Source organism: Salarias fasciatus, chromosome 15 (genome assembly GCF_902148845.1).
Source record: "Salarias fasciatus chromosome 15, fSalaFa1.1, whole genome shotgun sequence".
NCBI classification, from domain to species: Eukaryota; Metazoa; Chordata; class Actinopteri; order Blenniiformes; family Blenniidae; genus Salarias; species Salarias fasciatus.
In genome coordinates, this window is record NC_043759.1 from 13940765 (window position 1) to 13957284 (window position 16520).

The 16520-nt window shown below is 40.4% G+C and overlaps 2 protein-coding genes and 1 pseudogene across 2 annotated transcripts in view; 1 reads left to right on the forward strand and 2 right to left on the reverse strand.

The window, feature by feature from the left end:
* LOC115401382 (sushi domain-containing protein 6-like) overlaps positions 1 to 7132 on the reverse strand; it is a 28656-nt gene extending 21524 nt beyond the window's left edge. The window contains exons 1-2 of the mRNA XM_030109527.1: positions 6908 to 7132; positions 104 to 295 (exon numbers count right to left, since the gene is read on the reverse strand). Coding sequence (XP_029965387.1) covers positions 104 to 254 — 151 coding nt within the window. The 5' untranslated portion in view covers positions 255 to 295; positions 6908 to 7132. The remainder of the gene's footprint in view (positions 1 to 103; positions 296 to 6907) is intronic.
* Positions 7133 to 10655: 3523 nt separating this feature from the next.
* LOC115401421 (acyl-coenzyme A thioesterase 1-like) lies at positions 10656 to 15495 on the forward strand. Its single transcript, XM_030109591.1, is given in 6 exon segments — positions 10656 to 10712; positions 11122 to 11168; positions 12348 to 12529; positions 12532 to 12909; positions 12995 to 13197; positions 14343 to 15495. Coding segments are annotated over 4 exon segments (1248 nt in total). The 5' UTR covers positions 10656 to 10712; positions 11122 to 11168; positions 12348 to 12453; the 3' UTR covers positions 14934 to 15495.
* Positions 15496 to 15804: 309 nt separating this feature from the next.
* Positions 15805 to 16520, reverse strand: part of LOC115402307 (serine/arginine-rich splicing factor 5-like) — a 4395-nt pseudogene continuing 3679 nt past the window's right edge.

Sequence of the window (16520 nt, forward strand, 5' to 3'; positions counted from 1 at the left end):
GAAAGGCGAAGATGGCGGTCTATTCGACGTGCATCATGTGTGAGCACAGACATGGGAAAGAAAGAAAAAAAATCGTGTGTGTGTGTGTGCGTGCGTCTCTTACCTGATGCATGACCATGAGGGAGCAGGATGAAGAGGAGGAGAAGTGCGGAGGCCGCCAGCCTGCGGGCTCGAGAGGAGGAGGAGGAGGAGGAGGTAGAGGTAGAGGAAGAGGACAAGGCTCTCGTCTGAAACGCTACCATTCCATCGCACATCTTTCCTCCGACAAGCCAGGGAGAGTCCTCTACGGCTTAACCTGTCCAGGCCACACATAGAGGGAGGGATACAGAGGGAGGGGGGAGGGAGGACACGGATTACTATCAGCATTCATCACAGATTACGTAACCAGAAGCAACACAGAGAGACAGGAGGGAATCAAGAGAGATAGACTGGAAAAAAATAACAGTAAGAGAGGAAAGGCTTGAGCTGCATGTCACCAAGCAAAATCGCTTTGCTGATAACAGCAACACACACGACTCTAGTTTTAGTGTGTCACTTATTTTCATATATTATTGCCACAATTACATTTGAATAGGACATCATCTGTGCTTTCCACTGTCTCAATAACTAACCAAACGAGGCCTTGAACATAACGTAAGGAGGAAACAGATTGCTGCTAATGATGACGTTACAGCAACGCGAAGGGGAAGCAAGGGTGAGCACAATGTCAGCACAAAATTCAATACTGACGACAACTGTAACTTCTGCAAACACTGTGGTGTCAGAAAATGGGCCTGGCCAATAAGCTGCATTCTATTACATTATATCAACATCAGCTAAACTTTTGCCAGCTTACATATATATATTTTTTTACTTTCTAAAATTTCTAAGGACAGATCTATAACTTTATGATACACATTTATTTTATGACCAACATTAGCTAATAATATCAGTTCATAGAGTTTGGAGCGATAACTGTGCTGTAAAAGCAAAACAGCACAATGCAGAGTAATTCAACACAAATCTCTTTCTGGTTTTCAAAACATGGAAAATGACAGCAAAGAGAAGCAAAACACAATAACATGCACACAAACTAAACAAGCCCCAGTCTCACTCCATGAACACCAGTGTGTGGCGTCCAGCAGAACGTACATTTGCTGGCTGATTGGAAGGACGCAAAGGAATGTACACTATAATTATGTGAACCAGATGCAGGTGCACATCGTGTACTCATGACAATGAAACAGCAGTGGCTGTGTTTATTTTTTTATTAAGCTAATTGGCAGGCAGGAACAGATACTGGGCCCATTACCGTTCCAAAAGGCTGCAGAGCTAATGCCTACGGTAATGGCATGGCTGCACTCAGAAAGCCGCAAATTTGATTGCGTATCTGCTGTGTGGCTACTGGCACCGCCGTCCACAGTCCGGATGCTGACAAGAGAGGAACGATAAACAAACATGCACACATGGCTGGAGGATAAAGAAAAGTGCATGGCATGCTGACACGGTCTTATCAGTTTTACATTTATTTTATATAATTTGTTATTTGTTGGGGCTTGTAGTATCAAATTTAATTTACGATACACTTGGCTATGTTTTAGAATTTTAATTGACTGAAAGCATGGATAGAAAATGAAGCTAAAAAATGGATTAGAATCATATGGAAATTCAAAGATTACTCAATATGATTTTCCAACTGATAATCCTTGTCCAACAATTACCCGTACAAAATAACTTTAAAATCTCTGGAATTAAATAGTGATAGATAGCATTCTTTTTCAGTTTCACCGGATAAATAAATAAAAACATGAACTAATGTTCCGAAGAAAAATATCGAATATGGAAGTTTTCTTCAGTTTCTCTGAAATGCAGCACTCTTGCATTTTGTGGACCGATTAGAAGCAGTGCTGCATGGACATCCGTTTGTCAGATAATACATTATCTGAAATGGTCTGTGAGAAGAGGAGAGTAGTTTTTTTGTAGGCAGCTTCCTGGGGATTACTTGTCACACGGCAACAATTACAGCAGCATTCTGCACAAAGCACGAGTCGGTTTGAAAAACAATAAAACTCTGATATTTTCATGAATGAATAACCAGTAACTTTCCACCCTAGGACAGGGTTCAGGCAATATAAGTGACCTGTGCAAATGACCTCCAACATATTTTAAGACTCAGTCATTATTCAGTGAGGTAAATTTTGTTCCAAGTATGCTCCACCCTTACTCAAGTAAATTCTTGGGTGCTTACTCCGCTTTTACTTCAGCACTATAATGCTGAAATAATAATTTTCAGAGTACTCCAACTGCCTCTCATTTGCCATCTTCTTACACTCAAGTGTTCTGAACTATACGACACTTCAAGCTTCTAATGATATCGGCGGCCTGAGTTAACCGGAAATATCCAACACACATAAATACCGGCCCCCCACTGTTGTGACCTTTCTGGCGTCCCCAGGAGCAAGACGCAGAGGCATACCTGCATGTGACACGGGCCAGTGGGAGAGAGTGAAGTAAGTCGTCTTTGGCAGGACAGTGTGAGTACTGCACGGAGCCAAAGGGCAGCTAGTCAAAAGCACATGCGGGGGAACTGTGCCAGCCATTTGATCCATAGATGCTTTCCCATTTGTCCATGCTGGGATCAGAGCGAGGCCTCCGTCACACAAAGGACCTTCACTCTTTTTTCAGAAAGTGTTCGTGAAAGATGAATGTCTCGGAAATACCAAGGACAAACAAAAGTCAAAGCTAGGGTGAGAAAGGCACTTGTCGGGGCGTAAATATCTGCTTGGGATAGCATTTATAATGCAGGACTGACCTCCCAAAAGAGCTGAGGGCAGAGTATTGACCAGACAGTGCATTTGCAAAGTGAAAACTTAAGCAGAATTAGCCTAATTGCTTCCACACAAAATAGAACGAGAAAGGACAAAGTCATGACATTATGCTAAATATCCAAGAAAATATGGCATCCAATTAGCTATAACAGGATATCTCCGAACCCATTGTTATTGCACCGACTTTACGGTTCTGAATTTAATTGATTAGAAACACAGTGAGCATCTCGACAGCAGACAGCACAGACACTTTCAGTCTCGCTGTCAACCTAACCTGCAACTGTGTGGGTTTCCTGTCAGATGCTGCCAAAGCAATGTGCGAGACAAATAACATTAAAGAAGCTATTTTAAACTTGAAAACATTTCACTTCCTGGAACACCATTTTGGTTCAAACCTGATAAACAACTCCAGCTACACAGCTGCATGTGGCCAGGTGACCTGAGGCTTTAGATCATTTTATTCACAATAAAAGATAAACCGTTTTATCGCTATTTAAGTCAGTACACTGTGACTCTATTAGAATCAATATTGAAGTGCAAGTACTGACAGAGACGAAACCAACAAAAAATGCCTCCCCACAAAGTATGTGCAGCAACATGTAAGCCCATACCCAGAGAGATGTTGCAAGAAACCACACTCTTCTCAGCTTCAAAGAAGGAAAAAAAAAAAAATCCAAAAAGGCCACGTTCCATGCTAAACAAATACAACCTACGCTTAGATAGAGAAGTAGACTATGAAATGACCCCTAAACTTCCACTAGGTGATTGAAATTCACAAAGGTCTTGCGGTTTTTATAATCATCACACCTGAAACTGCTTTTTATAACCAGCAAAAACATGAGTCATGGCAGGCTGAGTTCTGCTTATGACTTCTTTGAGGGTACCATGAATTTATAACCACAAACAGCGGTTGACACAAAGCAATACTTTACACGCGAGAACAGGAGTAGATAACCAACAATGCACCACGAACACCCACTTTAAAGCATGACAACCATTCTGAAGTTATTGGATTACTCAATTAAACTTACTGGAACATCTCTACTGGACTCTGACAAACTGTGATCGGTACATAGCTCGCCTTTTCAACTTCCCGTTTTGCCTTTTTTATGAGTCACGCTGAATAACCTACGACTGTTACCATCAACGTCAGTGTCTCTCAATTTAGCAGGCAGGATTGGGAATTCAAAAGAGTTTTTTGACAAACGCAACAGCTAAATACCACTTATTTCATCAAGATGCAGGAGGAATCATTCTCATGCCAAGCAAATCAGAGGCAGAAGAGGGAAAGACATCATCCTACTGGGGGATTGCAAACTCAGCTTTTTGGCTTGAGAATTTTGTGCTTTTCTTATCTTCATATTATCACAAGAAAAGCGATTTGAATACAACACCTTATTTACCCCCAAAATATGCAAACAACAGCACTCAGACCGATTTTCACCTGTGAGCCAGTGCATTAACAATGTGGAGGATTTAAAGACATAAATGCTTTTGCCTGTTAAGTCCTTACTTGGGGGGGAAACTCTGCAACCCTCCACTTCAGAAACCGATGAGACACCCAGCCAGCCAGCAGGCTGCTACTGCAGGTTTTCAGCTGCCCGGGGCTCCTGGAATGCAAAGGGAGCCAAGGAGAGCAGCAGCACAGGCATGTGTCGGGAACAGAGAGCACTCAGTGTGCCAAAGAAACAGCCAAGAGGAGATTTCCACCCGATAGGCCCCAGTGCTACTGCTGCTGGTAGAGCTTGTGTGGGCCTGTGCAGGGAGCCCAGAGCCGGGGCTCTGCATGGCAGCGGAGAAGAAAGGACCCTTTGTTATTAAGTATTATGAATTAAGCCCACAGCAACTCAGCATCCCTCTGTACTGCTGCAAGGAATTAGACAGAAACAGAAACAAAGGTGGAGGAGGGAATGAAGACTGTAGGATAATGGTAAAAAAAACATAATATAAAACAAGATAATTCCAGAAGCAACATGCAAAAATGATTGAAACATTTTCATGCTGTGTTGACAGCAGGAGAAGCAGGATAATCTAAGAATGGCACTTAAGGCAAATGAATTGCTCTTATCTTTGCTCAAATGTCTTTTTGTCTTGCCATGTTGTCAGATAAAGTTTCCTTATGTTTGGCGAGTCATAAATCTTTCTGCAGTTCCACAATATCTGTGAAATTGATAGTCACTAAGAGCTGCACATCTTCTAGTTATTCTGAAAAGGCTTGAGCATGTACACTGTGTGAAAACAAAACCAGTAATTTTGATCAATAGTGGTCTAATGAGTGATTGTGGTGCAGGGACAATAATCAAATGAACTCCAACCTGATGCGTGAAAGCGTCCCCTCAAAATCACTAATAATGGGCACTATTGTGCATTTCTAAGGCTGTGTCAACCATACAGTTGTAAACAACTACACTATATACAAAAAATGCAAGTAAGCAAACATAATCAAGTGCCATGTTATACGAAATTAGAATAGTCCTGAGTTACACTGCAAAATGAATTTTTAGAGACAAAACTGAGCAATTCCTGAGAGCAAACAACAAACTGTTTGGTCAGTGAACACTATCCTTTAGCCAGAGGAGGACAATACTTACTGATGGCTGGTTTAAATGTAAAGGGACCAAACTTGAGTCAAAAAAACTAAACAAGTAAATGGAGATGTTTGAAGATACACACTTGTAAGAATGACACATGATGCCTGTTTTATAGCAGGAAACAGAATATCAACATTTACTTAATGTTATGTTTATTTCCACAAAAGCTACAACAAATACATTATGTTCTTGTGTTCTTTCAAAAATTTGTTATCAAACTATTAACAACAATACTCCAAGGCTGTGGCAAGCACGGAGAAGGGATAAACCATAAACGGAGTGTCTTGAAGTTGCTGTGCTTTTTATTTTGTTTGCTAAGGTTTGTTATTTTTTTCAATATGGTTGAGTGAAAGATGAATTATCATTCCTTAATTTTTTGCTACATGAAAACTTTTTTATAAGTTATCAAGACAGAAGAGTGTAGGGTCTACTCAGCGTCTACTATTCTACTTGAGAGTGAAAACAACAACAACAAAGAGTTGATCAAAGATATGATCAAAACACTTGTGGCCCCCAACACGCGATGCAAACTGTTATTCTCGAAGGAACACGGGGCTTGAATATTTCCCCTGACTTTGTTCTCCAGTGTAAACACAACAATAGTTCACATCTGGACTTCCCTGCTCTTAGAAATGCCAAGTGTCACATCTTTACCCGGCACTGCAAACAGGAAACGACTCAAACTTTTACTGGAACAAAAGGAAAAGGGGTGGGAAATTACACTGTAGGGAAGGCTCAGAGACGCAGAGCCTCAAAAATCCAACAGCACATCACAGCAGCTGGACGTAACGTGGCCAACTGGCTCGCAAGCTGGCCTGAAGCGGAGTCACACGCTCCGACACGTGCAACTGTACTGCGAGCTATTTAAACAAAGAGTGTGGTGGGCTGCCAGCACACACGCACACACACACACACACACACACATACATACGAAAACAAAGACAAACCTCTTCCAAAGTGACAGTCCAATATACACATTTCAGAAAGCTCTAATTAACCTTCGATCTCAATGAATCTGTTATGCGACAGCGGCGAACCTCTCGCTTCCTTGTACGGTTTTTATTGTTCACATGACCAAACGTAATAATACAGTAACCAAACAGCTGTTAACTATTAGACACGGGGCAGACTGGCGACTGGAGATATTTCGCGTTTACATTTTGTCGCTGCGCACTTTGTCAAAGTGGAAGAGTGAACTTACAGACACGACAGAGCTTAAAGGAAGCAAAAAATAAAAAAGAAGACATTTATCAGCCTTTATCAAAGACCGCGGCTAGCTCGGTGAACAACAGTCGTTAGTTGAAAAAACGAGAAAACCGAACAAGTACTTGGCGGCCTTGGCTTTGTGTTCAATTGTCAAACGCTGCTATATTGTGGACGTTTTAAATGTTACTGTGTATTACTATGTAGAGAAAGAGAGAGCAATATATATAGAGAGACATACACAGAGAGAGAGAGATCGTAGTGGCCTATGTGTGCTTAGCTTGCGAAAAACCCGACAAGACTCACCAACGTAAAGGTTACCAGTAGCGAGCCCTCCACTCTCTCTCCCGGATCACATTCGAGACATTAATGGAGCCGTTTGCGGGAAACGCTGAAGCCAGAACGGTAGAAAGACTCGGTTAAACACCCTGGTTTCCGTCGCGTAGTCCCCCGCTCTGTTCCGCGTCCTCGGCTCTCCAGCCAGCAGCTCTTTATCGGAGGTGAGCGGAAACACTCGCTGTGAGAACTCCACAGGGCTGCCTCGCTCTCGCGCGGTCTCCATGGCGACCTCAGGAAAAAGGGCGGGTCCAAAGGCGCACGTCGCGACTTCCATATAAAAAGCACGAGATTTGATGAGAGGACAAAAGAACAAAAGCTGAAACATCATGACTGAGAACAATGACAGCTGCAACTGTCTCAAGTCTTCTGGTATATTATCAACTGCTGCTTATCGATGACTTTTTTCGGTAACCTCTTTATTATTCTCTCATATATAGGCTACAGGCACACATCAGGTAAAAGATGAATAAATGTAAGCAACCATATTCATACAGCATATCAAAGGTCATTTAAAGTGCTTTTCAAGCATGTACATGAGATAAATGTGAATGACAGAAAGGTAAAGAGAAATAAGAGCTGAAAATTAAGAGAGTGCAGAGATACAGCGCAACATAAAACAAGATAATCCTTAATTTGTCTCACAATGGGGAAATGTGCATTGTTGCAGCAGCAAGTGGACATTAATAAAAGAGTAGTAATATAATAATAACTAATAATGAATATTAAAAACAAAATGAGAATATTCTTGCATGATAGTGTTGGTAGTGATTTGATGAATATATCAGAGATTGGTTATTATTGCACAGAATAAATGAATAATACATATTGCACACAAAAAACAGTAATTAAAAACTGCGTGTGTTAATTGTCAAAGATGTCCAGGGATGACAGCTGATCCTTTAACCCTACCTGTCCTCATAATGATTACATACTTTGTTTAGCAGTAGCAAAATGAAAAAGAACTAAGAGCTGGAGCTGTCCTGCAGTTCACTGAGTTTGTTCCAAATATTTAGCGCTTAAAAATTAAAAGCAGCTTCTGGTTGTTTTGGTTCTGACTCAGAGATCAGAAAGAACGCTTGATCCAGATAACCTGCCTACCAGAAGATCTGATAGATATTTTTGGCCTAAACCACTCAGTTTTGAGGACAAGTAGTATTTTGAAATCTGTTTTAGCCCAGGTGAATTTGATCAGTCGAGCAGAATCAATGTGGTACATTAGAAAAAAAAAAACAACACAACAAATATGCATTTTGAATTACAAGATTACGTTCACAATGTCATTGTTCTCAACTTAATTTGATTCAATCACAGGCAACAGTAAACAAACAATAGCCCCAGTTTCGGTAAAAAAAAAAAAAACTGAGTGTTGAAGAAGACCGGTTTGATTTGATCTCATCACTGACTTGGAGCATCAAATCTTAAATATTCCTTCAAGTTCATTTCATTGGGGACAAAGCACAGAGCAGGCCAAAGAACACAGACAAGAGTACATTTATTTGAGCCATACCTTAAAACTTACAGCTCTTGATTAAAAGTTTTCTAAGTAATGCTTGTCAAAACCCTTTTTTTTTGTCAAGGCAGTGGTAGTTTGATTTCATCTTTATATCAATTGTGAATACAAAAAACATATAAAATTGCATTTTTGCAGTATTCACAAAATCCTTTTCAGTACTGCATCATCTAATGCATACTTCGCTGTGACCTTTCAACAGACCTACCCGTTTCTTTATAGTGGCTTATGTTGGGAAACCTACACATTTTGTCACAGTGTGCACAGACATAAGATTTTCTTTGATATGAGAGTGGGTGTTAAACTCTAAAGTTGATAAGAATATGATCTCAATGTGTGAAACCACTACAGTGTATTCCGTCATAAAATATACATTGCTGTTTAATATTTACATAATGGACTTGCAGATGGAAGATTGAGAGGAATGAGTGGGCGACAATTAATCTTTCATTCACACAGTGGAGAAATAAGGAATAATTATGAAACTTAAAACTTTAACAGCCACACTATGCATCACTGAAGATGCAGTGAAGGAGGCAATGAGCCTTTTTTGAATTTCCTGTTTTGCTCCCGTTTCCTGAGGTAATACAAATCCTGTGTGAATAGTGCCTAGTGCCACATCCCGAGAGAATTCATCGACTACTGTGAACACCTTACTGTTACAGAACAGTAAACATCAAATCAATCATGCCATGCACATTTATATAGCAATGACTCTCCAGAGACTGAAGAGTATATAGATTTTTTTTTTTTTGGATCAATAAAATATATAGGACAGACTTTGGGAGACATACACTAGATTTAGAAGAGTGATTTCACTCATTTCATAAAATAATTTGCATCTTGTTTTGTCAGATTGATTCAGCAATGTAGATCACTTAACAGTAGGGAAAAATCGATACCCCATTAATGACTAAAGAGGTTTCTTTTGAAGTGTGGGATTGACACAGAAGGACCCAGTGGGCCTGAATGTTTTCCTAATCCTGCAATCACCAAAACCAGACAAAAGCTATTCAGACTTTAGTATTTTATCAAAATTCAAGATCACACAATGTTGTCAAATGTTTGTAAGTCACTGCTTTCCAGTCTTTTTTTTTTTTTTTTTGCATGCTTGGCATCCACCTATGTTTTTAAAATTCAGTCATGTCCTTCAGGGTCGTCTCTATTATTCTATTTCTTGATATCAGGGTGTTTTGAAGTAGCACAGGAAAAACTGTCACCTACCACCCATGCCATGTTGTTAAGTCCTATAATAAAATATCTGTGAATACTAACACAACCCTGAAGATGCACAAGTGGCTAGAGCACGGATCTCGTGAATTCTCTCATTAAAATGAAAATATATACAGTTAGGCAGTGGAGCATAATCAGACCATCTTATTCAGGAGAAACGACCTTCAGCGTAAATTAGTTTCTTATCATAGGCTCCTGTTCCTGTCCCACTATCTGCCATGATAATAAAAGCACATGTTCTACCTACCATAGGTTACAATGTATTCAGTGGTTCCTGGTGATGGTCCCGTGGGACCCAATGCACTACATGTTTTCGATGTCCCCTGCACCAGCACACCTGATTTCAATGAAGAAGTAGTTCCCAGGCCTCTGTAGAGATTTATGTTGACCTATTTTCTTGAATCAGGTGTGTTGGAGCAGGGGGCATCTAAATCATATTCGGCAGGGATACTTCAGGAGCAAGATCAGTGAAATATGCGCTGAGGACGACAAAATACATGTATAATGGAAAATGACAGAATCCAGACAAGAAACCTTTTCCAGGGCTAATAGAGACAATGGTGCCACCTAGTGGCTGTTTTCCTTCAATACCTGTGTGTATGGGTATGTGATTTACGATAATTTCAAATACCTTTTCAATAATGAATTTTAAATAATTACTATTATTAATTGCATATCATATTTGTTGCATTGCCAACTTTAAAACACTCATCTGGGACTGGACTGATCGCCTTCAACAATATGGACAGTTGCACTGCGTGGAGGGGCAAATAGGTACTTTCGTTTACATTTTGTTTAAAAAGTGCCATACTTTTGAGTAAAAAATATCTTTTAATAAATCAACATATTGATATTACATGCGAAAAAAAGTGATACTCTCACAGCACAAACACACAGCAACAGAAGTTGGTGTTAAACTCCTCTTCCGCACCCCCCCCCCCCCCCTTCTCTGTGAAAGTGGTTGCGTCCGGTCACTTCCTGTATGGTGAGCGCCGCTGATTGTTGGGATTGTTATTAATTTTGTGGAGGGTACAGTATATAGAGTCTTTATAAAAACTTGTAATGCATATACTCTATGATAAGGAATGATTGATTTAGATTGTCTTAAAAAACTCGCAGTTCAGTTCAAGCTTGCACATATATTAGCTGTCATTAATCTGCAGGTTGAACCGGTGCAAACTTTGTATTTAACTTTCATGTTTACATTGCTGGTAGTTTACCACCTGCTCAGAAGCATCTGTTTACTTTTACCTGGATGAACTGTGCTGTCATGTCCCTGTATACACCCCTACTACACCCCTTTCCCGTCACCTTCATACCTTCACAGCGTTTCCTTCTTAAGTTACAGCAACAAGTCGATCGAATGCCGTCAGTGTCAGGATATTCATAAATGTAATTTAACCAGTGTCTTGTAATTTACCCGTCTCTTTTCAAACAGACTGAAGACCTCGAATGGTGTCTTCGTTGCTCTTATCTGGGTGAAAGGTCAGTTCCAACAGTTTGTGCGGTGGCTTGACCTTATTTGCCTTTTGTGGATTTACAACACAAGTATCCTAATCAATGGAAAGTCACTAACTACAGAAAACTACCCTTCAACTCTACAAGTTGTTCTCATTTAGTGAATGTTTCTTCATGAATAGCCTAAAGTACTTGCAGTTGAAATAAATCCTCTATTTTAAGGTTGATGTTTGGGATTTTCTTTAAAAATGTATGACATGAAGGAAATGACTATTCAAATAACCAAATAGAAAGAAAATAGCCGAACAATAGTTTACACTATTGACCAAATAACCAGTGTTGTTATAAAATATTGATATTGGAAATAGAAGAGATGAGGTCATTACATCTTAAATTATTTGCTCATTTATCAATCCCTAGTTCTAGTCTGGATTTGGGGGCATGTCTCTGTGGAGTTTGCATGTTAAGTCTGTGTGTGAGTGGGGTTTCTCCTTCCTTGTGTTTGTGTGACCGCATCCCTTCCTGTTGCTGCTTTTGCTTGCAAGAATAATTAAAGCATGTTCATCACAATGCCAGCACAACAATGTCAACTGACTGGCTGATCTGCATGACACATATTTACATGTACTTTGCCTTTATGTTCCACCTGTCAACTTATTTGGCCAATCGAGTGGAGGCCTACTGCCCCAGTTTGTGTCAACAATGGAACATAGTTCACTTCATTTCTACATATCAACAGCCAGGAGACGGAAACACACGCCTTAAACCAACGAAGCCAACTGACCCACTTCTGAACGGTTCCTTGTGGGAACAGCAGACTTTATGTTATGTGGAAAAACAAGTCCTGAGTACAAATAAATCAACTTCGTATACTGTCGTGTTTATTTATTCATTGCAAGTAATATTGTGATTTCAGTGCTCCACGGCATTGTAGCACATTGCATGTTTCACTAATGCTGCTTAACTTAATGCTACAACTTCCAGGGGATCATCAGCGTGCACTATTATTTGTTGGTTTTGCCTGGTAGGTTGTCTGTTATTAGATATAGAATGTGTGCATGGATCAGTATTTAAAATCAATCACTGACACTGTTTCTCCAATTCTTTTTGTAATGAATGAAATTATTTGATGGAAAATCAAAAAGATGTGGTTTTTTCATTGTAAAACCAATTGTTCTTTTTTTTTTTTCTCAATTTCTTTGGCAGATGCAGTGAAACCAGTGCATTGCCAGAGAGAGAGGGAGAGAGAGAGAGCAATAAAAGCAAAGGCAAAAGACAAAGTGAGCCACTGTTCCCATCCTGACCAGCTGAGATGGCGTATTCTCAGGCCCGCCTGAAAATTCTCCCCAGCGTTCGTTGCCTCTTTGATAAACTGGTGCAGATAAAAGTGGAGGGCTCGCTCCTCATAGACCAGTGGAGCTGAGGTCCAAACTGGTTGACGACAAAGGAGTCGTCTTCAGAGCGTCTGCGCAGTATAAAGCAGATGGAGCTGGCCTGGTCGATGTCTGCCGGTCACCCTCTCTGGGGGGAAGCTACAGGGGTGTGGAGCCAATGGGTTTGTTTTGGTCCATGGCGCCAGACACACCACACAGTAAACTCCAGAAGAAGACTGTCCTCAGCCCGACTGTGGTGGAGCTAGAAGCCCTGAACGGGGAGACTGGCGAGCTCTTAGCAACCGGAACCAACGAGAGAGGATACATGACTGAGGGAATGAAGAGAATACCGCTGCAAGAGGGCAGATTACGTGGAGTCCTCTTCATACCACCGGGTAAGTGATATCCTAATTGAACTGAAGCTCAGAAATCAGAGTTGTATCAACATTTAACTAAGTTTCTCTCCAATCATGTGCTTAGGAAAGGGTCCGTTCCCAGGAATTGTGGATTTGTACACCTTTGGCGGAGGTCTTTCAGAGCCCAGAGCCAGCCTCTTGGCAGGAAAAGGGTTTGCTGTCCTGGCACTGGCCTATCTCCGCTACCAAGATTTACCAAAACACCCAGAAAACTTAGATTTGGAGTACTTTGAAGAGGCTGTAACATATCTGAGGACACGACCAGAGGTTAGTCTTTCAGATTAAAGCTGCCAAATCACATGTTCTCAGTTCAGTATCTTATAGACATATAATGCATTGTTTAAACATAGAAAATGAGGACATAGTCAGGATACAGCAGAAATACTTTGTATTTACTGTGACAGTGTTGCCACCTGCTGGCAAATCTTTAAGCTTGCAGTTCTGTATTTACGTGAGAATCTCCAAATTGAAGAACATGCAATACATTTTAAAATTCCAGTTCTGATTATTATGTTCACAAATGTGCTAGGTCTTATTAAATATAGTTATTATTTTTTAACTGAATATGTGAGTTTTTCACAGTTTTAATCAAATTAACGTTTTTATTGCATTTGAGGTGCAACCAGAAATAATGATTAACAATATTATTAGACATCTGAGGAAAAATATCAAAGTGTAATTTGAAATGTTTGTTCTGTTGTTTTAGCGGGCTTAAATAGAGTTGGGTATGGCTTAATGCCTATCTGACCTTTTTTTAAGTTGATTTTGAAGCAGTGATATGAACTATGTAGACTTTTTTATATAGAGTATTTGGACAGATACAAGTTTTTTTGTTTCATTTTCAGCTAAAGTTTCCTCTCGGAATACAATGATTGAGATTGTCTGATAAATTCAGAAAAATAATATTAACCTTTTCCTGGTTCCTGGTCACATTTAACATGTTTGAAAATGACACTGAAATTAAGCAAACTGATGATGATGAACTATCTTGTAATGAATTGTGGGATTAGACTCTTGAACAGGCTTTCATGATTTACATTTTTTCCACTTTTTGATGGTGGTTTGGGCTAAAATATCGACAAATAATGTCTTAATCTGAACTTCCAAGATGGTCTAAAATCCATGCAGAGGCTGCATAATCCATTTCACTTACAGTCATTGACAGTTGTGTTTGGACCTCTTCAGAACAGCTCTTAATTTAAATTTTTGATCTTTATTCTGGTATTCATATGAAGGATCACAGCAGAGACTGATTGAGGATGAATGAGCGACTTGTGTACATACCAATATTTCACCCTATAAGTCTGTGTGGTGTGTGGTCAAATGCTCATTTTGAGGAATTGTTTGCAATGAAGAAACCCCACAACAAAAATCTAGTAAATCATTAACACGCTGTCCTCCTGTCTGCTCAGGTTGCAGGACCCGGGATCGGCATCATATCCATCTCTCACAGTGGTGCTATAGCTTTATCAATGTCATCTTTTCTGTCTGGGATCTCAGCAACGGTCTGTATCAATTTCTGCAATGCAAACACCGTGATTCCTTTGCATTACCAAGACATGGTGTTTCCTCCCCTCGAGGCTGAAATGGAAAATGTGAAATTCACAGACTCTGGGCTGATAGATATACGTGATGCCTTAGCAGATCCTACCTCAGGAAAAAACCGAGCGTCTTTGATTCCGATTGAACGTGCCACCTGCCAGTTCCTGTTTGCCGTCGCCGAAGATGACCACAACTGGAACAGCGCCTTTTTCACCAAGCAGGCAGCTGCGACCCTCAGAAATCATGGCAAGGAGTCGTTTCAGGTGGTTTCTTACCCGAAAGCTGGACACTTTCTGGAGTTCCCTCACATGCCTTACTGTCCATCAGGGTTTCACGGAGCTGTGGGGAGTGTTGTATTATTTGGTGGGGAGCCAAAAGCTCATTCTGAGGCTCAGCTGGACCTGTGGGAAAGAGTCCAGGCTTTCTTCAAGAGCCACTTGCAGCCCAAGAGCTCTCCTTAGCAAGCAATGCAGCATCAAGTCTGTCAAGTATCACTGAGTGATTGTTAGAGATATACACAACCAGTACTTTTTAATGCATGCAATTGTTCAAGAGGGCATGAAAAGATACTGTTTGAGTACTTTTGTTTTTGATTCTTCTACACTAAGTGCACTCATCGATCCTTATTTCCAACATTTAAGTATTTCACAAGAACAGAAGCTCGGCAACTGGCATCATCATTATTAATTACACTTGTGCTTTTTCTACTGTGATTGCTGGGTAAATATCCCAGGCTCCAGACTGAAATGTCTCCAAATGTGTAACATATTGTACGATTTTAATGAATAAGCTGCGATAATTTATGTAAATTGAGAAGGTTGTCTCCTTCTCCTGTGTCCAGTGTTTTGAACATATGTTTGTTTTGGTTATGAAGGGCTCTTTACTTACTAATTGTATAAATAGACCATTTCAATTGAAATAAAGCTGAAGTGCAGTATAATTGTCATTTTGTGATGATTAAAGACACGACGTGTTGAAATTGACAAAGACGGCACTAATGTTTAATAAAATAGATTGCTAGATCGAGAGTTGTTTGTCTGATATCTACTCTTGGACTGTCTTCTGTAATGTGAAACATATGGGGTGGGAAGCCACGCATGGGTTGATTTCACCATCAGCTCATCCCCATCACTTTCTACTTCAACATCAACATTGCCTTCCTTTCTTTCTGGCTATCAAATTTCTCTCTAACTCTGATTCAAGTCAGTCATCTTGGTAAAATGTCTTTAGTCCATGGACAGCATGACCAATGCATTCAGCCTCTCTTGGTGTTTCTGAGAAAGGTTTTTATTCTTTTTAAGGTTGAGAAGCACCTCTCAGCTTCTGCTGTGGTCATGGGTGTGGCGAGGACAACCTTTAGGAGAGTGACAGTTTGTGAAAAGACTGCAACATTTTTCTCCATAACCAGCTGAAATAGATCCACGGCAGCTTGCTGCAGAGGAAACTGAGCTCCATCTTCAGCTTGCTTCTGTTGAGCATTGGTTAAGCCTGAAAGGTGCTGCTGAGCACCCGATATATAATAGAAATTCATCCCTATAACCTTCAAATCGGAAGACGCTGTTTCAGTGCAGCAGCAATAGATAACTTGTACTTGACTGCAGAGGGATGAACTCAAAAAATCTTTTATGTATATTATTTTTGCCATCAGTCTAAAAGCACAAGCACAAGTTGAGACTGTAGGGCAATATCCATGGTCTCATCTTGCCAGACTGTCATATGGCTCCACCCGCTGAAAAATGTAATTTACGTCTACAGACGTCAACGACAGTTAAAATTCAGGTTGGAACTGATGTCTATAGACAGGTTAAAAGCTTGGGGGACTTTAAGTGAGTTTTGGCAGTTCAGGCACAGCACCCTATAGCGACGCACAGTGTGCATACATGCAACTGGTTGTTGCATGCATGACCAATGTGTCGTGCATGTGGCACGCCACACGGCCAGTGGCCCTCGGCGCATACAGAATGACTGTCTTTATGGGAGCAGTGACGGCCAAAGAGAAGCAAGCTTGTGACCAGAGGTTCACTGGTTGAATCTGTGGACTGGATTTT